The sequence below is a fragment of the Rhinolophus ferrumequinum genome, chromosome 15 (assembly GCF_004115265.2).
Source record: "Rhinolophus ferrumequinum isolate MPI-CBG mRhiFer1 chromosome 15, mRhiFer1_v1.p, whole genome shotgun sequence".
NCBI classification, from domain to species: domain Eukaryota; kingdom Metazoa; phylum Chordata; class Mammalia; order Chiroptera; family Rhinolophidae; genus Rhinolophus; species Rhinolophus ferrumequinum.
In genome coordinates, this window is record NC_046298.1 from 35,273,912 (window position 1) to 35,298,341 (window position 24,430).

At 43.8% G+C, this 24,430-nt stretch overlaps 1 protein-coding gene across 8 annotated transcripts in view; it reads left to right on the top strand.

Moving 5' to 3' along the window:
* GARRE1 (granule associated Rac and RHOG effector 1) overlaps positions 1 to 24,430 on the top strand; it is a 72,897-nt gene that overhangs the window by 35,967 nt on the left and 12,500 nt on the right. For all 8 annotated transcript variants that reach the window (XM_033127392.1, XM_033127391.1, XM_033127389.1 and 5 more), the window contains 7 exons: positions 10,034 to 10,243; positions 14,390 to 14,530; positions 14,739 to 14,834; positions 14,952 to 15,113; positions 17,172 to 17,330; positions 19,042 to 19,139; positions 24,046 to 24,171. In XM_033127392.1, coding sequence (XP_032983283.1) covers positions 10,034 to 10,243; positions 14,390 to 14,530; positions 14,739 to 14,834; positions 14,952 to 15,113; positions 17,172 to 17,330; positions 19,042 to 19,139; positions 24,046 to 24,171 — 992 coding nt within the window. The remainder of the gene's footprint in view (positions 1 to 10,033; positions 10,244 to 14,389; positions 14,531 to 14,738; positions 14,835 to 14,951; positions 15,114 to 17,171; positions 17,331 to 19,041; positions 19,140 to 24,045; positions 24,172 to 24,430) is intronic.

The following is a 24,430-nucleotide window of genomic DNA, read 5'->3' on the forward strand; positions in this document are numbered from 1 at the left end:
TGCTAATTTGTTTTGTTTTTCAGGATGTTAGCAGTTTGTTATGTCTTGCTGTGAAGCCTTCCATTACGTCTCTTAGTAAAATTCCATAGTTTTCTTTCTAATGACTGTATCTATTTCTTCTTAAAATTATTAGGTAATTTATATTTTAGTGGCTGTAATGAGTGAAATATTTAAAAGCTTTTTCCTATAATACAGAAACACCACTGATTTTTAATTTTCATCTTCTCTCTAGCCGTGTGACTGAACTCAGTAATTCTAATGTGCAGCTGGCTTATTTGTGTGATGTTTTATTGTTGTTTTTTTGGTATACGAGGCCATCGCATCTGTGAATGTCTCCTCCCTTGCGGTGGTTATGTATCTTATTGTATTGATTGTAAGTTTTAATATATAGACATACCTTGTTTTATTGCACTTTCCAGATACTGCTTTTTTTTTTTTTTTAAACAAATTGAAGGTAAAACCCTCCACCAGCAAAAAGATCATTACTCGCTGAAGGCTTAGGTGATGGTTAGTGGTAAGTCATTTTTTAGTGATAAGGTATTTTTTGAGGTATGTACATTGTTGTTTTAGCCATCATGCTATTGCACACTTACTAGACCACAGGATAGTGTCAGCATAACTTTTATATGCCCTGGGAAACCAAAAACTTCACGAGACTTGCTTTATTGCGATATTCGTTTTATTGCAGTGGCCTGGCACTGGCCCTGCAGCATCTCTGATGTGTCCTGTAAACAGTCCGCCTCAGGCGTCAGCGTCCTTGTTGTGCTGTGGTCCTCGTTCTGAGGGGAATGCTTTGGACATATTGCTATTGGTTATTTATTGTAACACATTAGCTTTTCTTACATGGGAGGCATGTTTATGGTAAAAAATTCAAACATTTTTGAGTGGCGTAAGTCCCCTTCCTGCGAAAGTAATGGCTCTCCCTTCTAGCTCCTTCCCAGTTCTAGACATAACCACTCTTAATTGGTTTATTTATCAATGCAGATAGCAGCAAACACATATGTATACACAGACATATATGGAAAATCTTTTTACTCTTTTACACATACCTTTGTTCCCTTAATAGCATTCCAATTAATGATAATATTAATTCTTGGTTTGAAAGAATAAGCATGTGCTTCAAAGGCATAACAGATGTTCTACCTGATTCTTCATTTTATGGATGAGTGTATCACTTGCAGGAAATTCTTGCGTGGTGTACGGCCTTCCGTTCTCCAGAAGAGTCAGGGTCTGCCCCATGCCTGTGAGTGATACCACCGTCAAAGTAAGCTCGAGTGTTGCAGCCGGTCTCTGTGGGCTGGCTGCAGAAAAGCTGTCCAGGGAAAGAAAGCGGGAAGAGTTTAGGGGGGAAGAATCAGTTGTCATTTGCAAAAAGATACTGGCGTCATGATGTTCTGCTCTCAGCCATGTAGTCATCATGCTGCTCTTGGCCTGGCTTGGTGCTTTTATGGGGAGGGTAGCAACTGCTTTCTTTCCTTTTTTCAACAAATACGTGTCGGGGGATTGTCTGCTCTGTGCCAGGCACTGAGAGGTCAGCAGAGCGCAAAACAAAGACCCTGTCCTCATCCAGCTCAGCTTCTCGGAAGGGAACAGACAAAAAGAAATAGCACATACAAGTGTTAGGTAGTGAGGGGTGCAATGAAGAGAAATAAAGAATGATGGGGGCGGGTAGAGGAAAGTCCTCTATAGGGATGGGACATTTGAGCAATGACAGCGAGAGCCGTGCAGGTTCCAGGGGGGAGGCTGTTCCAGGTAGAGCAAATGGGGTCAGGGTGGACACTCCCCAGAGGACACTTGGACAATGTCTAGAAGTATTTTTGATTGCCACAAAAATGACATCTCCCTCTTTTTCTCATGCTAGGACGAGAGCGAGAGAATTCTTACTCATTTAAAGAGATTGACTGTTATACCAGAGGACCCAGGTGGTTTGAAGGGGGACAATAGAATGAAAGATATTGGACTTGCATATTAGGGAATCAGAATTTCACTGACTCACTATGTGTTTTGGGACAATTTTTGTCATCTTTTAGGACCTTACTTTCTCTCTTGGCTTCTGACCAATACTTCACCACCACCCCCCACACACACACTTCACACATAGATACCCATGGTTGGATGGTGTTTCTTCATAAAGTATGGGACATTAGGTGACTAGACTCAGGCCCCAGATCATGAAAGGTGTAAGTCTGTAGAAGCACAAAGCTCTTAGATTTATCGGTGTTCAATTCGAATTATTCAGAGAAGACAGAGTCTTGTTATTTCTCTTCCTTGTAGCCCTTCAGGTTGTTATCAGCAAAACAGACGCCTGGATGTTCAGAAGCTTTCCTCTGCTGCCGCATTCAAGCTCATTAGTACTTATTGGTGTCTCAGAAGTCACCTGAGAAGGAAGGGATTTTTCTCTACACTCCCCCTTTTTCTTAACAGTAAGAATTTCAAAGTTTCTTCAAAGCACTATGATCTGAGTGATTCTGGCTGCATCTCCCAACCCGTGCTGCTGGCATCTAGTAACTGAAGGCCAGGGATCCTGCTGGCGACATCCTGCAGAGCATAGGACAGCCCCTCCCAGCGGAGAATTCTCTGGCCCCAAATGTCGGCAGTGCTGAAGTTGAGAAACCCTGAGGTAGTGGGAACTGCTTGTGCAAAAGGCTTGAGATGGGAGCTGTTAAAACTTTTGAGGAACAGCAAGAAGGCCAGTGTGGCAAAAAAAGCAGAGAAAGGAGGTATAGAAATAAGTTCGAGAATTGTCAGGGACCAGATCGCGTAGGGTACTGTAGGACAGAATGAGGAGTTTGGATTTTCTTCTGCTTATAATCACAAGCCATTGGACTATGTTGAGCAGGGGAGTGAAATAACCTGATTTCTGTTTTATAAGGTTTCCTGCGTGGAAAGGACCCTCTGGGGGGGAGAGGAGACTCCGGGGGGGGGAGAGGAGACTGCTGGTTTCCTCCCAATGTCCAGTCTCCTTTTCTTCCTTAGTAACACAACTCGCTGGGTTGAGGGTGTGTGTGTGTGAGTGTATGTGTGAAAGATGACTCCAGGGTTTATGACTTGAGCACCTGGGTCACTGGTAGTGCTATTTACTGAGATGGAGCGCAGTGGGGGAAGTGTAGGCTAGAATAGTAGGTCTGCAATGCCCATTAGACAGCCAAGGGGCGATGTCAAGTAGATAGTTGGATATATAATTTTGAGTTCAAGGCTGAGGTCCAGATTGGAGATGTGAATGTGAGAACCATCAGTCAGTAGATGGTATTTAAAGCTGTAAAGTTGGATGAGGTCATCAAGGGAATGCATACAGCTAGAGAACCAGAGGTGGGGATCCTAGGACCAGTGAGCCCTGGGGCACTGCACCATTTAGAGGTCAGGAGATGAATAGGAAGCAGCCAAGGAGGGTGCAAAAGGAACAGCCAGAGTGAAGGAGGAGTGGAGCAAGTGCAGTGGCTTGGAAGCAAGTGTTTCAAGAAAGCCCGCCATCTCAGATGCTGCTGAGAGGAGGCGTGAGAACCCCTCCCCCACCTCAGCCCAAGATTCGCCAGTTACACCAGTCAGAGTACCACGGGATTAAAAGTGGCTAGGAGTGTCCCTGTCAAGTGGGGATGGTGATCCCTATCTCAGGGAGGTAACAGATGTGAGGCATCTAGTACCCTGTCACCTAGGATACAGAGAGCCCCTCTCCTGAGTGACGAAGATAATGTTTATGGAGTCGAATTTCCATTCAGAATTCCGTTTAGTCAGCTTATCAGTGGAGAGATATTTTAGTACTTTCTTGATTGAAGTGCCAACTTTTAATGAAAAGTATACTCACATCAACAAAAAGAATTCCATAAACTCTAGTAGGCTCCTAGGCCATATGCTGTCTGGGTGACTTAAATATATTTTCATCTCTGCCCTATGTAAACCCACAATATTAAATTGCTTGTTTATGGAGCAAACTTGCATTTTGAATGGGAAAAATTATTCTAAGAACAGAGTTCTTTTTCTACTATAATTAATGTGGCTCTAGTTACCTTGAGTGGCATTTCACCTTTTCATGTCCTGGATGATATATTATAATTTTCCTTATTATGTCAAGATTTATAGCAATGTAGCTGAGATATCAAACTTCCTATATGTGTTGGCATGGTAGTAAATTTTTGACAAAGGTGTTTTATTTTGGAAAAACAGAACATACAACATGATCTAGTTTTTCCAAAAATCATCTTCAGGTATAAATGTAGGCTATATAGGAATATATAGTCAATGGTTATATCTATTTAGTAATACTTGGTACCATTTATTTATTTAGCTGATCTTTTTTCCCCTAGTTTATTTGCAGCAAATACGTATTTCTGCTATAAAAGATTTTGTACACCACAGTGCTTGGTACGTGAAGTAGGAGATCAGAAACCGTGTGTTGATATTTTCACCAGCAGTAAAGCAGCACATCCAGGGGCAGAATGTAATTTTGTCTGAATGATTAGCATTTGGTGTTGGCTCAGCCACCCTCGGGCACATGCTAGCTTTCTCTCCTTCCCTGGTTCTTTCTCCTACACATAGCATGGCAGATTCTTTATGATCTAAGTTAATACTGATTGCAAAGGGATTTTTGTTACGTTGTTTGTTGCTTTTTAAATTTTTAAATATTTAAACATTTACTGTAATCAGTTTTCAGGTCAGACTATATGGATATATACATGTTATTAATAGTTTCCACAAGCTTGTTTTTTACATTTTCATACTGTAATCTAATCTTCATGAAGCACTTTCCATAGTCCAAGCATGGTCCACTGCATTCTCTCTCTCTGGAGACACGTTTAGGTCTTTGTATCGTGTTCTGGTCTTTTAGTTAGGTCATTATGTAATGACTCCGGAATTATCATAAGAACAAAAGAGCAAGGTTGAGGACACTTAGAACCAAATGTAATATTTAAGGTATAAGTAAGGACTGAAGAGAAAGAAATGAGTGAATGCCTTTGGAATTTCTAATAAAAGCAGCCAGTCCCAATCGACTTTATTTTTTACTCAGTCAAGACTTTAAGCTGATGAGAAATAAATTCTAGAATCCCTAGAAATGTTTGACACTATTGTATATGTGATAGTTTTATTTGTTAACTCTGCAGGGATGTGAAAAAGAGGAAATGTTAAATGAGGGTGAGCAGAAAATGAACTTGGTGTTGATGTGACACTCGCAGGGTGTGTTGGGAGATGGGGTGGTCTTGGGCACTGGTTAATTCCGGCATATGCAGACGCTAAGGGCTGAGTCAGGCCCCAGCTCTGGGAGAGGAATAATGGAAACCAAACTTGGAAATATTCTAGGAAATAGAGTTGAGTCGGTCCTCAAAAACCTTGTGGTGTGGAAAGGGAGGTCTTTGGGGCCTCAAAATAGGATGACCTTAAACTGAAATGTTTTAATTAATAAAATATAAAAACCAAAAAGATTCATGATTATATCCATGAACACAACACCCTTCACAGCAGATGTGGTACACATACAGGGGAATAGGAGAGTGAACATGTCTCCTTTCCCTCCACCATCAGGGCTCCCCAGAAAACACGGTTTCGTTTCCGATGGCTTCGTTTCCGTAGATCCTTGATTGCTGTTTATCATCCAGAATGCTCCAAGGAGGCCCAAGTGGCAGGGTCACTGATTATCTATACTCAGGAATTGGGCCCTTATGAGGAATTTAAGTCTCACCAAAAAGTTTCTGTTAATGCAGAAGTCTGGTAATGGCCTCTTTTTACCTGAAATTCCATCAACTTGGATGCATTCGGGTAAATGAGTTTTTTTAAATGCACATGCCAAGGGTAAGATGAAATCCAATTGCTTTCTTCATAATTCTTAAATGAGCCTGATGTGCCAAAGGACAGGACAGATGTTTGAGGTGTGGAATCGCTCAAGAGGTAGAAGAAGCTGCTCTTTTTCCCAAGCCTCGTGTGCTCTCCTCTGTTTATCATTGCTTTTTCCAGCCAGCCTTAGCAGTTGCTCTCTGCTGTGGAGCTCATAACCTCAGGACACACAGGAGAGCCACAGGCCAGCCCACTTGTTACTCTTGTCCCAGCCCCTTGCCCACGGCCTGAGAAGACGGAGCGAGGCCTCAGTCTCCGTCCCCACCCCACGGCCCGACACTGTACAGGAGACATCAGGGTTCCTGCACACGGTTCCTCCCCTCAGTATCCACACACTATTCTGGCTACATCCTGAGTCTTGTCAGGGAGACAGAGCAGTCTGGTGGTTAGAAACACAGCTTTTGGGGTCAAACAGACTTGCCATCAGATCTCTGCTGATCTCACCACGTATTAACTTGCTTGACATCAGAGCAATGGCTCTAAGCCTCTGTGTTGTCCTCTGTCAGTGGGTCAGTTGCTCTCACCCCACAGTCTCTTCACTGCATACAAAGTGCTTGGTATGGGTTAAGCACTCAGTAAATGGTGGCCGTTGGTAGAGCTGTAACCATAGCTCCATTGACATTTTAAACTCAAATGTCTCTTTTTTTTTTTTTAAGATTTTTTATTGGGGAAGGGGAACAGGACTTTATTGGGGAACAGTGTGTACTTCCAGGACTTTTTTCCAAGTCAAGTTGTTGTCCTTTCAATCTTAGTTGTGGAGGGTGCTGTTCAGCTTCAAGTTATTGTCCTTTCAGTCTTAGTTGTGGAGGGCGCAGCTCAGCTCCAGGTCCAGTTGCTGTTTTCTAGTTGCAGGGGGCAGAGCCCACCATCCCTTGCGGGACTGGACGGATTGAACCGGCAACCTTGTGGTTGAGAGCCCACTGGCCCATGTGGGAATCGAACCGGCAGCCTTCGGAGTTAGGAGCATGGAGCTCTAACCGCCTGAGCCACCGGGCCGGCCCTCAAATGTCTCTTTTTGACCATTCCGCTCATCCGTTCCCCGGCTTGCCACATTTGTTCTGCACCCTCACTGAATCCCACAGTCCAAGGAACTTTCCCCATGTGAAAAGCAGCTGCCCGCTGCCCTGGGGTCGCACTCTTCAAAACGCGTAACTTTAGAGTCTATCTTTCCTTCTAGGTTTCTCAGGAAGACCTCAAGAACTAGCCCATCCCTGGACCAGGGTGGGTGGGGTCTGTTACAGGAGATGCTGCAGAGAAAAGACTGGGCAGAGGCCGGCTGCAAGCCGAGCTCTGTCCTCTACTCAGGAGAAGGTGCTATTTATGCGTCTGTTACTTTATATCAACTTTTAGGGCAGATAGTCTATAAAACGGCTCTTCGGAGGTCCAGGGTAACCGTTCGTTTGATTGGCTTTTAATGAATTGTTTCTAACACAATTGTTTTGTCACAACCATAACTTGGATTGATGTTCCATGCATGTGGGTAGGAGGAGGAAGGTGCTGAGTTCTTGTTCCTATTGGTCCTTCCATGTAGGGAAGAAACTTAGATTAAATGACTCATCCAAGGTCAAACACGTGATAAGTGGTAGAGTCAACATACGAAATGTCTGCCTTTTAAAACTGCCCAGGATCTCTGACCCCACTTTCTCCTCCCGCAGCCCCCTCCTTCCACCATCAGAAAGTGTCAGAAAATGTCCCACTGGGGACCCCACATCAGACCTTTAGAGCCCTTTTCCAGAGTTTTCCCTGTTAGAAGGAGGTGAGGTAACGCTCTGTTCCCTTGGTCCTTCCCTCCGAGAGCCTTTTCCTTCCCACCTCCTTGCCCCTTAGCGTTCCTTCTCCAGTAGCCCCTGCCTGTGCATGTCTACTTATGGGTTTGTTCCCCGCCATTAGGAAGGAGCCCTCACGAGGATAGGCACTTGCCCTTGGATCCTCTGACCTTTTCTGTGCTTCGCACACCCCAGGCATTCGCATATTACACATTGTTGACAGAAGGAATGACTGAATTGTATCGGTCGGTTGGAAGCTGTGAGAATGTGATCCCAGAGCAGATGGCGCATGGCGTCTCCCCTGGCCCCTCCTACTCCCGCTGTACCACAGCCTGCCTGCCAGGAGACTGAGGGAGGAGGAGGAAGAGGTGTGTGCCGGCCCTGGCGCCGCTCCTCCTGTGTCGGCACTGTTCCTTCAGGACATCGTCACTCTGTCCTAAACCAGTGAAGGTTGAGTCTGTCCCGCGCCTGGTCTTACCACTGCCAGCCCACAGCTGTATCCAGCTGCTCAGAACCTGTTGATGGCAGTGGGGCACACTGCCTCAGGGCATGGACACTGAGTCACGTGCCTACTCCAATTTGTGTCCCCTTGACAGACTTTTATAACTTGGGCTTATTGTCCATATAGTGGGAATGACCCCAGGTGGTGGCTTCTAGAATTAAATGAGATGATCTCTGTGAAATCTTTGGTATAGGTGAAGTACATGCTGAGTGTTCTATTGAAGCTGGCTGTTGTTCTGTACAGTACTAAATAGATGCTTTTTATTCTATTGATGTCACTTGTCTCTAGGGGGCTAGGTCTGCTTCCTCGCTTTCCCTCCCTGCACCCCATCTGGCACAGGTTCATGGGGAGCAGCTCTGAGGGACGTATGAGGCGACAGACTCCCAGGAGGTTTGGGTGGGAGTTCGCCTGGAATTCTGATTGTTCCCTAGGGAGGGAGAAGGCTTTGCTGTGAGATTTCTGTGAGTTTGTTTTGGTTTGCTCCTGGTGGTTTCCACAGGAGAAAGTAATTCAGAGGCATTAAGTGTCACCACTGGGAACTTACCTGACTCTGTCCAGGAAGCAGAACTCTGACCAGCGCGGATAGAAAAGGGCAGCATCTGAAATCTGTGCTAGGAAGTGAGTGGTCCAAAGTTGCGTCTTATTTTGGGCTGCTGCAAGGGACAGGACTGGGCCAGAGGGTGGGCCTTGGGGTCGGGTTTTAGTTCCTTGTAGAGGGCAATAGAAATAGTTCCCCAACCTTCCCCATCTCCCCAAGGCAGTGACTGAGCGCTGGCAGCGAGTGGCCCCTCCAATTGGATAAATTGCAAACTCAATAAATAAAATGATTTTTTTGTAAGTAATCTGTGTAAGCCAATGAAATAGGAAAAAATTTGAATGTTATAGAACATGATAAGAGTTGTAAAAAGTTTTTGTTGTCATTTGGTGTGGGCAAAACAGCTGTAAAAGATGAGGGGAAAGTGTCTCTGCTGGACGGTCTCTGCTCAAGCTGCTTTCTTTGCAAGTAGCAAGTCCTTGCTCTCCTTTAAAGACAAAGAAATAAGAAATCACAGAGCTCACCTTAGAGCTGGAGTTAACGCAAGCAAGCGAACAGGGACCGGCAATGTCAGAGGACAGCTTTAGCCAGAGCCAGAGGCTGGCAGATAAATGCACACTCATATCTTAAAATCTTTGTGGTATATGGTACTTTTACTGTATATGTTGTTATAATTGCATATTAATAGTACATATTACCATAGTGTTACATATATATATATATATATATATATATATATATATATATATATATGGTATTTTTCAAATGATTTTCCTACTTTAATGGACTATTCCATCAACCAACCGGCTACAGCTATAGATCAGGTAAGAGTTTCTACTGCACTGGCAAATGGACTTGTCCAGTAGGTTTTGTTGACTCCTACGAGACTGGTCTGTCAGCTGTGTTTCGTAAGACTAGAAATATGACATAAGCTATGTTAACACTGTTACCAAAATAACCTGTATCTTTGGATTCCACTTCCAATGGAATATCTCCTTATAGTCAAACTGACCTTTCAGATTTTTAATCACATGGCTTTTACTCTGCCTTCTAAATACTATGTGGACATAATTGGAATTGTGGGTTGCTCTGGTTTAGCTGGAGCTGAAAGACAACCAGGGTTGATGTGAGCCAGAGTCCAAATGGGGGGAGTGGGGAAGGATAGGTGGGAAGTGGGAAGGTCCACCTGAACCTTGGGGCTTGCTATTTGGTTGAAATGTTTTGACCTGTAGGCATCAAGGCACCTAGATCCAAAGGCAGATCCTCTAAAGCACGATGACTTTTTAATTTCATATGATTTCACATTTCCAGTTGTTACCTTCTACTCAAATTGACGGTTGAGAATTTATTGCACTAATGCAGTAGCAACCCACAACCTAAATATGTCTGGCTCTCTTGTTTTCACAGGTGTTGGGGCGATGTTTCTTGACCGTGGTGCAGGTCCATTTCCAGTTTTTGACCCAGGCGTTGCAGAAGGTCCAGCCGGTGGCTCACTCTTGCTTTGCCGAAGTGGTTGTGCCAGAAAAAAAGAACAGCAGCAGTGGCAGCAGCTTATCTGGCATGGGCCACACACCCGAACTGGAGGAAGCTGTGCGATCCTGGCGGGGGGCTGCTGAGGTAATCCTTACTCTGGGGGAGATTGCTGCCCTGTGTTCAAACAGGAGAGGCTCCGAGGGCCTCTGCCTGTTGGTTCTGAAGAGAGCCTTTTTATTTAGAAATGTGAGTTTTAAACTGTTATCAGTAGCTTGTTCATTCATTTGATAGTGAATGTCTTTGTAAATGCCCACTTTGTGCCAGGCGTGCACCAGGCACTGGTGTGACAGCCTGTCTGTCCTCACAGCCTCTTCGGAGAAAGGGCTTACAAAAACGGCTCAGGGGCCGTGGTGGAGGCATGAGGAGGGAGTCTTCCTCGAACCAGGATCAGTGTAACAAAGCTTCTAGGAAGAGGGACCGGGGAGAAAAGGCTGGAGCCTAAGTCTGTAAAGGCGGGCTAGAGCTGGCAGCGGAGGGGAAGTGGTCAGCCAGGCCGCTAGTGGGGACGGGGTTGGTGACAACACATTTCTTACAGACATTTTAATGCTCCTTTGTTTCCAAGGCAGGGAAAAGACTTTGGCACTTATTTTTCTGCTTTACAGAGTAAAAGATAATTTATAGTTCAGGAGTACTATTGATTTGTTATAGAAAATGTAGTTTGAATCATTCCATAATTAAATTGACGAAGTATTTCATTTTATGTTTTAGACATCTCTTTTAATCAGTCTTCCTTCCTCCCTTCCTCCCTTCCTTCCTCCTCCCCTCTCTCTCTCTCTCTCTCTCTTTCTTTTTTTCTCTTTCTGTCAGTCAGTCTCAACATGGCCTCTTCTTTATATCCTTAGTTACAGGGGTTCTGTTCAGCCAGACTTCAGATGGTTCTGCAGGTTGATTGTTCTCTAATTTAGTTGTAATTTTAATGGGGTCATGCAAGGTGACAGGCACAGCGTTTACCTAGTCTGCCTATTTTTTTCTTCTCTCCTTTAATCAAATTTTTCAATGTGATTTTTTTTTTTTTACATTTTAACATTTTACATTCTCTAATTTCCATATTTTAATTGTTTCCTCTTCTGCTGCATTGTTACTTCTTTTGCCCTGAAATGCTCATTGGGGGTTGAATGTGGGAGTGGGACATGTTGACTTTGTTGTAGGTGGCCGGGCAGTGGGGTCCAGACCTTTCTCTTGTCATCTTACAATCCTCTATGTCCTCCTGGCTGCTGGGCTTCACCCTCCTGATCATGCAGCTCCCATTCATACGTGGCTCACGGTCTTCTCCACTCCACCTGTTGGCATCATTCCTGCTGAGAACCCAGCCCGCATGAGGCCTCCTGGGGGGGATCCCTTGACCTCCTCACCTTGACCTTCTCCTTCATCCACTTCGGTCTGCCAGGCCTTTCTGCCCTCTTTACTTTGTGTCCGGCCAATGTCCCTCCCCCACACTAGGCTGAGAAAACAGAATCCACCCAGCTGCAAGCAGCTCCTCTTCTTCACGTCACCAAAATGACACCCCTACTCCCTTTCAGACCCTCTTCTCATCCTTCCCCTTCATTATAGTGGAGGAGGGGCCCTCCCCACCCTTCCCCACCCTCATGATGGGACCCTGTATTTTCTGCCCCCCTGCCCTCCTCAGCATGCTCTCACCAGCACACAAACATGCTTACAAACCCCAAATCCGCCGTGTGCTGCCCTGTTTCTCTGCTCTTTTCATAGCCAACTTCTTGGAAGGATTGTCCACCTCACCTTTGATTCATTCTTGAAAAATTATGAAACATTGCCAGCATATAGGAAATGGCACACATAACCATCCATTTTCCTTTTAGCTTTGTCAACTGAATCTTAACGTATTGCCACATCTGCTTCATGCCTTTTCTTTTTCACAAATACTACGTGTTAACAAATGCAGATGAATCCCTTTGTGCCTCTCCTCTGTCTTCGCCACAGTCCTTTCCCTTGAGAGAGAACCTCTTTTGAATGTAGCGGTTGTGACTCCTGTGCATATTTTTATATTTTTGCTCTATATGCATATATCCATCAATAATATAAGGTGTTATTTTACACAATATGAAACTTTCTATGAATGGCATCATTCAGCTCACTGAAATACGGCTTTCACTCCTACACGAGAATATGCCTTTTCTTGTCAAGGTCACTGCTGGCTTCTGTGTTGCCAAATCCGGGGAACTCTTTGACCCCATTCAGCACTTCCCAGCAACATGAGTGCTTGGAAATCCTCTCTTGTGACATTTCTGATCCAGGCATTCCCAGTTACCGTCTTACCTCTTGGGCCATTTTCTCCATCTACGTTGCTAGCGTCTCCTCTTCAACGTAGCTTCTGAATGTGAGTTTCTCAAGGCTCAGTTGCAGGCGCCTTTATGTCTAAGGAGTCTCCGTCTAGTCTTGGGACTCTGTGCTGGGGGCTCTCAAATGCGTGACCAGTCCACTTCTCCTGTGGGCTCCAGGCCCCTGTAGTCAGCTTCTGCTTACCTCAGGTGTCCAGGCGGCTCAGGCTTCACTTTTCCCCACACACCTGTTCCGTCCCAGATCTTCCCCATGCTGGCAAGTGGTGCCATTCCACACTGGGTCACTCATGCCAGAAGCCTGAGGTTTATCCTCTAATCTTTCTGTCACATCTACAGCCGGGTCATGAGAAAGGCTTGCAGGTCCCACCTCCAAAATACCCTAGATCTGTCCTGTCCCTTTCTTTCCAGATCCACTGTCACTACCCTAGTTCAGGGAGTCATTGCTCTTCACTGACACCTGTAGTAGCGGGACTCCTTGTCCCTTCCCGGTCTTGCCATCCTTCCTCTCTCTCTCTCTCTCTCTCTCTCTCTCTCTCTCTCTCTCTTTAAAATTGGGTGATACCGCTCCCCATTTCCTCAGGGTAAGGTGTGGGCCTCTCACCATGACCTTGCTCAGTCACTATAGTCTGGCTCCTGCCTTGCTTACCACTCTCCCCCTTGCTCACTTGGTTCTAGTTTGTTGCCAACATGTCTGCCTGTCCTCCCCACCCCCTCCCCCACTACTGTTGACTACCTCCTCCTCCTCAAACTTTCAGCCTGAACGCTGATTTCTCAGTGTCCAGGATGCTCCTGTTTCCCTCAGTATGTTTTACTCCATTTTCAATTTTTAAATGTTCTACTTGTTTGCCTTTTCGGCCCATGAAGCTGTCAGCCCCAAGATGGTAGACACCAGGCTTTGTGCTCCACTGTCTATCCAGTGACACCTAACATAAGACCTTATGGGCTAAATGTTTGACTGAATAAAAGATTCTTAGAAAGAGAGTCAAATGGTTTTAAATTGTGAGACTGTTAGGATTCAGGGAATGGTTACAGTGGTATACATACATACTTTGTGAAGCTTTTATAATGCTATAAATAGCATTATAGTTATAGCATATATATTTATAGCATTAAGTAACACTAGTTACTTAACTGTAGTCCTGCAATCTTGGTAACCATTAAAAGTCCTACACTGGCCTAGAAGAACAAAGTAACAGTTGAAAAATGTTATTTGTTGCACAAATATTATTGCAACAAGAATGGACGCTAAAAAATTGAGAGTTCATCCTGAAGCCCTCCTCCTAATAAATTAAATATATATGTTTCTATATTCTCTAGTCCTGAACCATATGTATAGGTAACTTACACTTTACCACAAGACATGGATTACTTTCTTCTTGCTTTTCTATCATGTTTATGTACTCTTCATAAACTTAACGACTGAACAATAAGTATTTAATTTTTCTGTGCAGATTTCAAAAGCTGTGTTTTTGCTTTAATGTTCCAGTGTGTGTTTTTTTTCCCTGTTCTGTACTGGTGTGGCTTTTCAGTTTGGTATATGGGAACACCCAACCATGTACATTCCTTTTATTATTATTATTATTATTTTGGAAACTCCAAATGCCGATACTCTAGGTTATCTGTCTTTTGAAAGCAAAGAAATTTAAAATACAAATATTTTATATATATAGAAAATAAATAACAGGTAGGGAAGTCTTTTTTCCAGCGTTTCTTAAATAAGATAGTACTCTGTCAGATTTGCTTTTTCTTTAAGATGCTTGATTAAGTCTTCAAAATTTCTGATTGCTCACATGAGGAATCCAGAATGTCTGGTTTACGTCTAATGCTTAGATGATTTCTTGCTTTATTTCAGTTGTTTTGTTTTTGTTTTTTTTTTAATTTTGCTAGTTCTGTGGCATCCTCTTTTACCTACCAGTCACTATTTATATTGCAGGCAACATCTAGACTAAGAGAAAGAGGCTGTGATGGCCGCCTGGCAGGAATTGAAGTTCAACAGCTCTTCTGTTCTCAAAGTGCAGCGATTCCTGAGCACCAGCTAAAAGAACTAAACATAAAAATCGACAGTGCTTTGCAAGTAAGTTTCTCAGAACTGGCACGTTGATACTTGAGGGATAGGAACAAGGGAAGGAATTAAAGTTGTGACGTTGAACCATTTGGAAAGTATAAAAGTAGTTGGCCTTAAGTGTTTTAAAAACTTTAGAAATTTAAAGTTTCTGTTTTCATTGGACTCTGTTACTTTATAATCTATATAATCTTGATTCTAAAAACCAATTTCTTTGCAGGCATATAAAATAGCTCTGGAAAGCTTAGGCCACTGTGAATATGCAATGAAAGCTGGTTTCCACCTGAATCCAAAGGCGATTGAAGCCAGTTTGCAGGTATGCTTTTCCTTCTGGGAGCTGTGGTGTGGCAGTGTCGCCATACAAGTGAACCAAGTGTTTTGACAGATGAGCTGTGGGTGACCCCTCCTCTCCCATCCACCCCTTTTCCTGCAGGGCTGCTGCAGCGAGGCCGAAGCACAGCAGACAGGGCGGAGGCAGACGCCCCCGCAGCCCATGCAGTGTGAGCTGCCCACCGTCCCGGTGCAGATCGGGTCGCACTTCCTGAAGGGTGTCTCCTTCAACGAGGCAGCCGCTGACAATCTGAAACTTAAGACGGTAGCTTTCCATGGGGTGCCAGCAACCCGGGTGTGAACTTGAAAACAGAGTTGTTAAGGAAACCCTAAGGGCTTGTAAAGAATATAGATTAAAAAAACAAAACTAAAGTGAAGGCAGGAGGCATTCACCTTTCTCAGGAGATTGGTGTCTTAATAGCAGACTATGGGAACTTAATTTCTAATGAGACACTTGCCAAGCTTTATTCATACTTCTGTTCAAATGTTTAACATCAAGGATTTTGAAAGTACACTGTAAAATACTGTTGATTAATGTTTCAGGGGACTTTGTGAATTTAGTAAAAAGGCGAACTTTTGTCGTAATAGGGAGTGTGATGACCATTTGTGGAGCATCGTGGGCCAGGCACTGTGTCCTTTAATGCTCACCCATGAGCGTATCCTTTTCCCCACCGGAGAGACAGAAGCAAGGACCCGAGGTCACACAGCTAGAAAGTAGTAGACTGGAGTTGGAGCTTGTGCAGTCTGTTTTCAGAGTCTGCATACCTGACCACTTGGTCATCCATAATAAAGTTGAGGTTTTCATTGGTATTCTACCAGATGATTTTTGTCTCCTTATTTAGAGGGATTCAGTTTTCAAAATTCTTCAACCCGTTTGCATTAGCAGATTGCTAAATAATGCTGTATTTTGTGCTAGTATAGAAATACTATGTGTGTATTAATGTATGAGGTGTGATCAAGAAATACAGTGAATGTTGAAATTTTAAAAATTTATTACAGTAAAAGACACATTGCCATTAATCCTCCTCAAAATACTCCCTCTCTCTTCGAACACACTTCTCCCATCATTCTTGCCACTTTCTGAAGCAGTTCTGGAAGTCCTCTTTCATGAGTGTCTTTAGTTGCACTGTCATGGCAGCCTCAATGTCCTGAATCAATTCAAAACGTTTACCTTTCATGGTCATTTTGACTTTGGGGAAGTGCCAGAAGTCGCACTGTGCCAGATCCAGTGAATAAGATGGATGAGGACACACCATAATGTTTTTATTTGACAAAAATTGCCATACCAGAAGCGATGTGTGACATGGAACCTTTCCATTGTGATCAAAACATTTGGTGAATACTACTGCCGAGTGCCATCCAACACAAAAGCAGGGGTCTTCAATATGGGAAGCAGCGCGTTGAACCTTAGTAACAGTGTGTGACAAGTTTCAACTTGTTTGGTGCAGTTCAGTTGCATGTGAGCTACGGTTGAGAGGTGTGTTTTAAAATGTGCTGTAAATCATCCTCCATCGTGACAACGCTTCATGTCACACATCGCTTCCGGTACGGTAATTTCTGTCAAATAAAAACATTACGGGGCAGCCAGTTGGCTCAGTTGGTTAGAGAGCAGTGCTCATAATACCAAGGTCGGCGGTTTGATTCCCACATGAGCCAGTGCTCTGCACCCTCCACAACTAGATTGAAAAATGACTTGACTTGGAGCTGATGGATCCTGGAAAAACACACTGTTCCCCAATATTCCACAATAAAAAAAAATTAAAAAACAAAACATTACGGTGTGTCCTCATCCACCTTATTCACCAGATCTGGCACCACCTTGCGACTTCTGGCCATTCCCCAAAGTCAAAATGATTGCGGACATCAGGGCAGCCACGACAGCGCAACTAAAGACACTCACAAAAGAGGATTTCCAGAATTGCTTCAGAAAGTGGGAAGAACGATGGGATAAGTGTGATCAAGGTAAGGAGGAGTATTTTGAGGGTATTAATGGCAATGTGTCTTTTACTGTAATTTTTTTTTTTAATTTAAACACTCACCGTACTGTTTGATCACACCTCGTATATATATATATATATATATATATATATATATATATATATATATATATATATATCTAACCACTCTATAGGGTTGAAAAAAATCTCTGAGAGTGTCTGATGATAATTACTTAAGAAATTAAAATTCCATGATTTGGGGGTACTTAAACAAAATGCTTTTTTTTAAAGGACTATTGTATACCTGTAAACGCATTTCAATCTATACATTTTTGTTCCTTGTATGACTGTATATTGAAGTGTGAACTCTCGTTATCAATCTATAGCATACAATGTTACAGCTGATCAAGGAGGCAGGCTGCTATAATGGAATCACACCAAGGGATGATTTTCCTGTGACTGAAGTACTGAATCAAGTGTGCCCATCCACATGGCGGGGCGCCTGCAAGACTGCTGTGCAGCTCCTGTTTGGCCAGGCTGGACTGGTGAGTGAACATGCGTGATGGATGAGAGCGAGAGGAGAGAGACATTTCAAGCTTGTAAGGATGTGATGTGGGCATTTGTGAAAATACTAAATAATTTTAAAAGTTCTTCGGTGCTACAGTGTTTCGACCAGATAGAAAAGGTAAAGGAAGAACAGCATTAAAATATCTTTCCTTTCTTCTCTTATAGATTGATAATATGTGTTGGCAGAGAACCTAGTTGCAAAATGATGTTTCAGGCTTTTTGTTTGACACCACTGGCCCACATAACTTGATGGATTTGATCCCACGTTCTAGAATTAAATGACTACTTTTTGAAAAGATACAGCATTTCAGTCAGAGGCTAAAGGAAGCTAATTAGAAATGAAGGAAATTAAAGAGCTTTTTCTTAGTCTAATTCCTACTTTATTCATGAAAGGAGGTGTTGGGAGGGTGCTGTCCTTTTGTTTCATGTGGGTGAAGGCTCAGGTGGCCCCGCTCCGGGTGCTGCTGCCTTGGAGGGGCCCTCATACAGTGGTGAGTCGCACTTCCTTTAGGATCTGTTTCTTAACATAGCAACCCCAAAGACAGGTATAAACTGGAGACCCCCTGCTGAGGTCTAGAAGAGCCCACTGCCTCTGGGAGATTGATCAATGCTTCCAAAGACCCTTTTAGCTGAAACGAGGAGAACCATGGCAAATCAGGCCTCCAGAAAGGAACTGTGCAAAAAGTAAGGCAGAAGAATACACAGGTTTTGAGAAAACATTGTAGGCTTCAAAAAAACAATTCCATGTTATTCAAAGATCAGGAACTTCTTCCTAGTTCCTACCCCTTGATCCCAGGGCACCTTTGTGTGTGTGGCTGACAAAGAACCTTTAGATTATGGTTCAGGGGATGGGAGGAGAGAGGAAGCACCTGCCTGGTCCAACAATAGGTATTACTTGGACAGGAAGTCCTTTCTAAAGGACATTGCAGACCAGCTGTGGGAACTCTGTTTACAGCGATGGAAATCAGCCCCATTAGTGGCTGAATTTGGAATCATAATAAGTAACTCTGCGTGGCTTGACCCCATCTGATATGTTAGGGATTTGGTTTTAAAGTGTTTATGATTATTTTCTTAAAATTCTTTTAGTTACTTGAAAACATGTTCATCACTTTGTCAAGCTCTTTAAATTACATAGGATACTGTGTCATCTGTGTTGTATTGAAGGCTCGCCTCCTTGGAGGAGAGTATTGAAAGCAGGGTTGGTTCTTCATCTTTCGTGAAGTAGTTCTGTTTTTATTAATGGTTGAGGATAAAACGATCTTTAAAAAAAAGCTTCATCCACTTCTGGCTTGTATTCAGTCATTACAAATGGGCTTTTCTGAAGCATTGGTTTGAATTTTTATGACATTTTTACTTCTTTTAAGTGCACAAATTTAAAAAATATGAAGAAAATGAAACAAAGTTATTCCTAACATATTTCTAGTTTGGAAGAAGTGCCACAGTGCTTGCAAAGTTCAGTACATCCTGCACCCAGAAGTTGGTTTCTATTTATTGAAGTATTACAGTATTCAGTCATCTTTATTACTTACTGTTATCTCCACGGGGCTCCCAACTGGCCTCTGCATAAGTGCCTTGCTGGGGGAATAATTCTTGCCAGAGTCGCTTAGCATTGGTAGGTTCATGTATTGGATTTGTTTGTGATCCATTTTCTTCTCTGAAAGCTGACTGTTGTTTTTGTTTCTCTCTTAGGTGGTAGTTGACACGGCACAGATAGAAAATAAAGAAGCCTATGCCCCCCAAATCAGTTTAGAAGGCTCCAGAATCGTGGTTCAAGTCCCGTCCACATGGTAATGTGACTCTAACATTAACACAAGCCTAAGCTCTGATAGACATTTGCACATCTTTGAAAAGATTGCTGTGTTTTGTACAAACCCCATGCTAGCTGACAGGACAGGACATGTCTTCTGTGTGTGTGGGTTTATGGACAGTGGCAGTGTGTCAGTGCCATGTGTCATGATTATTGGTCTGTGATGAGGAAGCCAAAGTGCCTGAAAAATAGTCTCATGGACCTATAATGTAACTAGAATGTTATATACTCTTGACTCCTAAAGAGCAATATCATCTTTTCTTTGTTACTGTGTCCACAGCTTTTAAACAGAGTATATCATTTTCTCTAAGTCACCCAATGTTTCTATAAAGTTAAGTCCAGAACATAGAATTCCTTCCCCTCCTTTGTCTGTTCCAGCAACAACCAGCAATAATTAATTGTTATATTTATAAACTCACAATGGATATTCTTAATTTATTAAAACAAAAGCTCCTACAAATCAGTGAGAAAGCAGGCAAGGTACATGAACAGGTAAATTAGAAAAGACACATGGTCAACAAATACCTCATCTAATAAAGAAATGCAAAGTGAGGAAGCAATATGATGCCATTTTGCCCATCATGTTGTTAAATTGTTTTAGAATAATAATACTAAGTTTGGGCCAGACTATACAAAAATAAGCATGGAAGTTGTTGAATAAATCACACCGCCTTTCTGGAGGGCAGTTTGGTATATCAGTCAGAAGCCGAAAATACGAGGTATGACCTCAGTTCCACAATTCCTCCTGTAGGGATTTATTCTACTGACGTCCATACAGATCCAGCTACAAGGATCAGCATCATAGCTTTAGCAGTAAACAGCAAAAATTAATCATATGTTGGAAGACTTCTGTTACTAAAATTATCATCTGAATGAGTCTTTAACAATACAGAAAATACTTAAACCATTTAGGTAGGAAGAGAGAGAGACAGTAAGGAACAGTGGCACTATTGGTGCCTGTGTGGACTGAAGTGGGAGCCGGGTAGTGCATTCAAATTGGATTTAAACCGCAGCTTTTTGAAATATGAGGGTCCAGTGCATGGTAGGTTCTGCCACACGTTTGAGAATTGGTTGATATATCAAGTAGGGGTTGACAGTTCACTTCATGTCTCAAAACCTCCCTTCTATGAGTCTCCCCACCCCAATTTTTTAAATTTGATTATTCAGATGGTATATTGGTTCCTGAAATGAATGGTCGTTTATATACATATCTTTATTCCTGTCAAACAATAAATTAAAAGCCCACTTTTCTGGAAGATTTTTGTGTTCCTGAATTCCTAATTTGTTTTCCAATTCGAATTCTTATTGAAAGATACTCAGTTTAGCCCAGATTCTCATTTTGAAGAAGACAGTTTGAACTTTTGGATAATTGGGTGAATTTAAACAACTAGTACTGCAATGGTTAACACTTCAGTGTACTTTCAAAACTCTCTCTGTGACTGATTTCCTTTGTAATTTATTGCACCTCCATGAAAGACCTTCTGGACTGTGATTCCTTGGAGAGACTCCCTCTGCTGGTTGCTTTTGGTAAAAATACAAAGTTTTTTTTTTTTTTTTGGCTTCTTTAAATTATAAAATATGTGCTTGTTGAAGCAAAATCAAACAGAAGTGATTGCTTTACTTCACCTTGAGGAAAATGAAATTATAGCAAAGCCAGTCAAGAATTTACTTCTTTGCTTTTATTAAAATGAAGTGTCCAGCTGCCAGATATGGTTTTTCTAAACAATCTCAGTAAAGTAATACTTAGATTTTTAAAGTATCGTATTTAAGTAATCCATTATTCCTTTCAACAGATACTTTTTAAATACCTACTATGTGACAGACACTGTCTGGGCTCTGGGAACTTAATCATGAGCAAGACCGACAGGGTCCCTGCCCCTACCTGAGCTGACTTTGTAATGGGGAGGCAGGGGAAGAGCTACCAAGCATAAGAGTTAAGTTCAAACCCTGGCAAGTGTATGAAGGGAATAAGAGTAGAATGATGTCATATGAGAGAGAATAACTGGGGTAGAGATGGAGAGGGGAGGCTATTTTGGAGGAGGAGGTCAGTCGTGAAGGGCCTCTGAGGAGATATGAAATCTAAGAGGAGCTGGCCATGCAGAGTGGATGGGGAAAGCATTGCAGGCAGAAGGAACAGCAGAGGCCAGAGGAGTGAACCAGCATGGCTGGAGATCCGGAAGGTAATGATGCAGGGGGGTGAGGGAGGTCGTAGAAGCCAAGCCTTGCAGTGTCCCTAAGGGACTCGGATTCGTATCTGAGAACAGGTAGAGTTTTAAGCAAGTCTGAGTGACTTTTGATCAGCTCTCAAGACTGATGAATAAAATAAAAGTGCCAATTTATTGATTTTCAGAAAGAGAAATCATTATCACCAGAAACTGTAGGATTCCTTTCTGCATAACCAGCAAATGCTCTCCTCGTGGACAAACATGTGACCAGCCAAATCACAAGCAAATGTTGGCTTGGGAGCATAGAGCAACGTGTCCTGATAATCAGTGACTCCAGGCTGAGAGAATCGGGTGCATGAACCTTGGCCAGGTCCACTGGCCAGAATTCTCTCCCAGGAGTCCAGGGGCTGGTTGGGCACTGTCAGCGTTTACCTCGTTGCCTGGTTCCTGAGGTTGGCCAGCTCACAGTCTCCCAGATTTATTTCTTCTCAAGTTGAAGTCAATGTTGGGGACTGCTACTGTCTTCTTAGGGTGGCTTCGCAAATGTTGATCTCACCCTTTAACTCCCAGAGTGCCCTCAGTCAGACAGACAATGTCTTTCTGGTTCTCCCTCTCAGAAAAGGCCTCTTGGTGGAGGTGCCCGGAATGGGCTGTGGGAAGCAGTTCTCAAGGGAGAGCAGTCCGGAAGAAGGCGGCAGCAAGAGCAGAGGTCCTGAGATGGGGGTAACCCCAATATATTCAGGGAGCGAGAGCAGGCCGCACAGCTGGGACACGGTGAATGGAGGTGAAGTGTCCAGTGACGAGAGGTGTGACCAAAGAGGCAGGAGGGGCCAGGTCACAAAGGGCCTTGAGGGTTGTGGTGAGGGGTTTGGATTTTAGTTCAGTCATGCTGGGATGCCCCCGGAGGGCTTTAAATAGGAGTGATGTGTTCTGCTTTGTGATGTAGGAGGCTCACTCTGGCTGCTGTGTGGAGGGTGGGCCTTGGAGGGACCAGAGAGGAGAAAAGGAGACCAGTTGGGAGGTTGGTCCTGAGACACAGACGGTGGTTTCTTGGAGTAAAGCGGTAATAAGAGAGATGGTGAGAAGTGCTTGGATGCAGACTATGTTTCAGGAGAAGAGCAGTCAGGATTTGCTTACGGATTACTGTAGGATGTGAGAAAGCTAGAGGTCACTTGTAGGTTTGGGGTAGACAGCTGCGTCGTTTCCTTATTGAAGAAGTCCGTGGGAATCAGAGTGGGTTCTGGTGGGGCAGAGAGGAGTCAAGGGTTGCGCTGACCAGGAGACCTTTAAACTACCTGACAGGTGTGCAAGGAGAGCTGTCGAGTATGCAGTAGATACGTGAGGGTGGAGTTGAGGGGGAAGGTTTAGGCCGGTGAAGGTGATTTGAATCTTCAGTGTAGGGATAGTCTATGCAGGGTCAGATGCAGCACTTCCAGGACAGAGGACAAAGCCTGGAACATGTCACCGTACAGAGAGGTAGGGGAAAGAGGAGCAGGGGAGGAAAAAAGGAGCTGCCAGCCAGGTAGGAGGAAAATGGAGCAAGATTGGGATCCCCAAAGCTGCAGAAGACAGGGATCCAGGAGGAAAGAAACATTGCACATGTTGCTGACAGATTAAGTGAGGTGGAGACAGGTAACTGACCTTTGACTTTGGCAAGATCTAAGCTGTTGGACAAAAGCTACGGTGTTTTAGTGGAGTTATGCGGATGAAAGTCCAGGCAGAGTGGGGTGAGAGGAATAGGAGATAAGGCAGAGGAGGAGACGATGTGCTTTGCTGAAATGGGGTACAGAGAAATGGGGCAGTGCCTGGAGGGTAATGTGAGGCTAAGAGAAGGTGGTTGGCGAGACTGATTTGTTTGCCAAAGGGCCTATCACGGCGGAGAAATGGGGTGATTACGTGAGTGAGGTCCTTGGGAAAGCAGAAGGGTAGCGTGAAGCACTCAGGTGGAGGTCAGCCTGCGGTAAGGGCAGGGCCTGTTTCTGTCTTCTGCTGTGACGGGACGGGAAGGCAGGGTGTGGGGACCGGGGACACAGGTGAGAGGCGGAACTAGTGGAGAGGGGAATGAAGTAGAGCCCATCTGCTTACGTGTTGTCTCAACGAAGTGAGAGTTGAGAAAGGAAAGTACAGGCGAGTCGGTAGAGATAGCAGAGCTTTAAGGAGAGGGGAGGCGCGGTGAAGCAGTCATCTTGGAAAAGGGAAAAATTAATCTATGGGAAGGTCATGTTTGTTCCTTACCTGAAATCTACGGTGAATCCCGGTGGCAGACTGTGAGGGTTTTCCCTCCATTGATCCTCAGTTTCTTGGGTACAGGTGTGAAGAGCTGTAGAGGAAGGGAGGGTCAGGGGCATCAAGGAGAGTTTGCAAAGGAATAGATACTGTGCCAGACCACGGAATCTCAGCAGGGTAGAGAGGAAAGTCAGGGCTGGAGCTGGTTGTTGGATAGTGAGCGGGCTTTAGGGCCCCTGGAAGGCAGCCCCTCCACTGAACCCTTCTTTTCCTACCAAATGGACTCTAGTTAGAAATCCATGGACACCCCAGACCCTATTGCTTCCTCTTCCTTTTGCATAGCAACAAGTTCCTGTTAGCCCTGTCATTCTCTAAACGTTCTTATAATTACTAAATTTTTATTCAGTGCAAACTGTAGCCTTTTGTATGAGGCCTGCTTGGAACACCCTTGCAGAGAAGTGCAGCCAAGACTAATACAGCCTGGTTTGTGCCTAGGTGCCTGAAAGAGGACCCCGCTACCATGTCCCTGCTGCAGAGAAGCCTGGATCCCGAGAAGACCCTGGGTCTGGTGGACGTGCTCTACACAGCTGTCCTGGACCTCAACCGCTGGAGGGCAGGGAGGTTGGTGTCCCCACCTGTCACTTGAATTGGTTTGCATTCAGGTGCACACCTAGGGACAGTATGACCACATAGAGTTTCATGTGTGCTCACGTCACTGACAGTCTGTGAGTCTATAACACAAGAAAGAGAACTTTTTGGTAACGTTTTATTTTGGAATAATTTCAAACTTACAGAACAGTTGCAAGAATAGTGCAACGGATTGCTCTGTGCCCTTTACCCCAACTCCCCAGTTTGTTAACATTTCTGCCTTCATTTATTT